Raw genomic sequence first — 1,421 nt, 5'->3', positions numbered from 1 at the left:
ACAACCCATCTCACCAGATCCCACCCATTACAACCCTATACAACTCCATCCGACATCATCACATCCCACTATACCCCCATCCAACCTAATCCCACCCTATCACACCCAATACCATCCTATAATACCCCGTTCTACCTCATTGTTCAACTAAAATGAAGTAAATACTTTATTATTTGAAGTAATCATAAGTAAACAAAAATAACATCAACACTTTTCTTTGGTGCCAAACTAACTTTATTTGAAATAATGGTCAAAGGTCAAATGGTCAAATGGTTAAATGGTCAAAGGGGAAGGTCATAGAGCTGGAAGGACAAGATGAGGGTCCAGCCTGGTACCCTGAAGAAGACTTCAGGTCAGGAGCAAAGCTCCAGCTCACTTCTCTTTGGGGTTGTCACCCAGGCTAAGTTTTCCAAAGAGATACTCAGCCATGCCAACTTCTGGAGATCCCATCTGGCGCATGCTGATCAGGAAGCTGCTCATCTCCTTGAGGACTGCAACTTGCTTGCGCAGAAAGTGTGTCTGCAGGAAGCTACACAGATGGCCGTCTCTTTTTCTGGCCGCGAGCTGGTACATGGCCACAAGGCTTTGGTTGAGGTGCAGCTCCAACTGGAAGGCACGCTCCATGGCTGGGAGGCCGCCTATCCAGTTGTCACAGTCTGGCTTGTAGATGGTGCGGAGAGAGATGCGACCGCCGCGCTGGTTTTGCAGGGCCAGAAATATCTCAGCATTGCGAGTACACTCGTGGGACTTGTTTAGGAAGTAGCGTGAGAAGTTCTCCAGGGCCACATCTTCACGATCAAAGTAGAAGCACATGGATAGGTAGACGTAGGAGGTGGAGAGCTGCAGCCGGACATGTCTGTTGATAGCGGCCTCGCAGTCAGTGTGGAAGTTCTGTCGTACATCAGATGGTGGAGAGAAAATAGGTGGTGGCATAAACACCAAGGCATTGGCTGCTCTGTATCTCTGGAAGTGGGGTGGGCAGCGTTGGCGTTGGTGACGCCGAGGCCCTCGCACAAAACCCATGGTGGGCAACGGACCAACGCACTAGGCTCGAGCTCCTGGCTGAACTTGGAACAGAACCACACAGAGTTTAGAACGGAAAGCCAGGTCCGTTACGAGTCAGGCCTTAAAATGGGAATTCGGAGTTCTATAGCCACCTCCAGGACTCTACATTGATAACGTGACTTACATAGTATTTTCAAAAGTTACCAAGGAAGGACAAACACCCAATTTCCTTAAATCAGAATATTACTTAAATGTGATTTTTATTACTATGCTGCTTTTCATGATTCCGGAAGTTGTATTTAATAGCTAATATTTTCTTGAGTGACAGCGCTCCTCTGTGACTTCAGTGAGCATACAATGACAGCCTTCAGTGAGGAGGCACACGTTGGGTCCAGGGGTCAGGGGCTGCTTGTTGT

General features: G+C 48.1%; 1 protein-coding gene across 1 annotated transcript; it reads right to left on the bottom strand.

The window, feature by feature from the left end:
- Positions 1 to 211: 211 nt before the first annotated feature.
- On the bottom strand, positions 212 to 1,099 carry Fth1l1 (ferritin heavy chain 1 like 1). Its single transcript, XM_039100435.2, has one exon. The coding sequence runs from the start codon at positions 1,021 to 1,023 to the stop codon at positions 373 to 375; it is 651 nt and encodes a 216-aa protein (XP_038956363.1). The 5' UTR covers positions 1,024 to 1,099; the 3' UTR covers positions 212 to 372.
- Between the last annotated feature and the right edge of the window lie 322 nt (positions 1,100 to 1,421).

This window comes from Rattus norvegicus, chromosome X (assembly GCF_036323735.1).
Source record: "Rattus norvegicus strain BN/NHsdMcwi chromosome X, GRCr8, whole genome shotgun sequence".
Classification (NCBI taxonomy): Eukaryota; Metazoa; Chordata; class Mammalia; order Rodentia; family Muridae; genus Rattus; species Rattus norvegicus.
The sequence above is the reverse complement of the archived record's forward strand: the minus strand, read 5'-3'. Positions and strand labels throughout refer to the sequence as shown.

Bases quoted from the DNA above. Each gene is read 5' to 3' on its own strand.
- Fth1l1 (XM_039100435.2), bottom strand. From the start codon at position 1,023: ATGGGTTTTGTGCGAGGGCCTCGGCGTCACCAACGCCAACGCTGCCCA.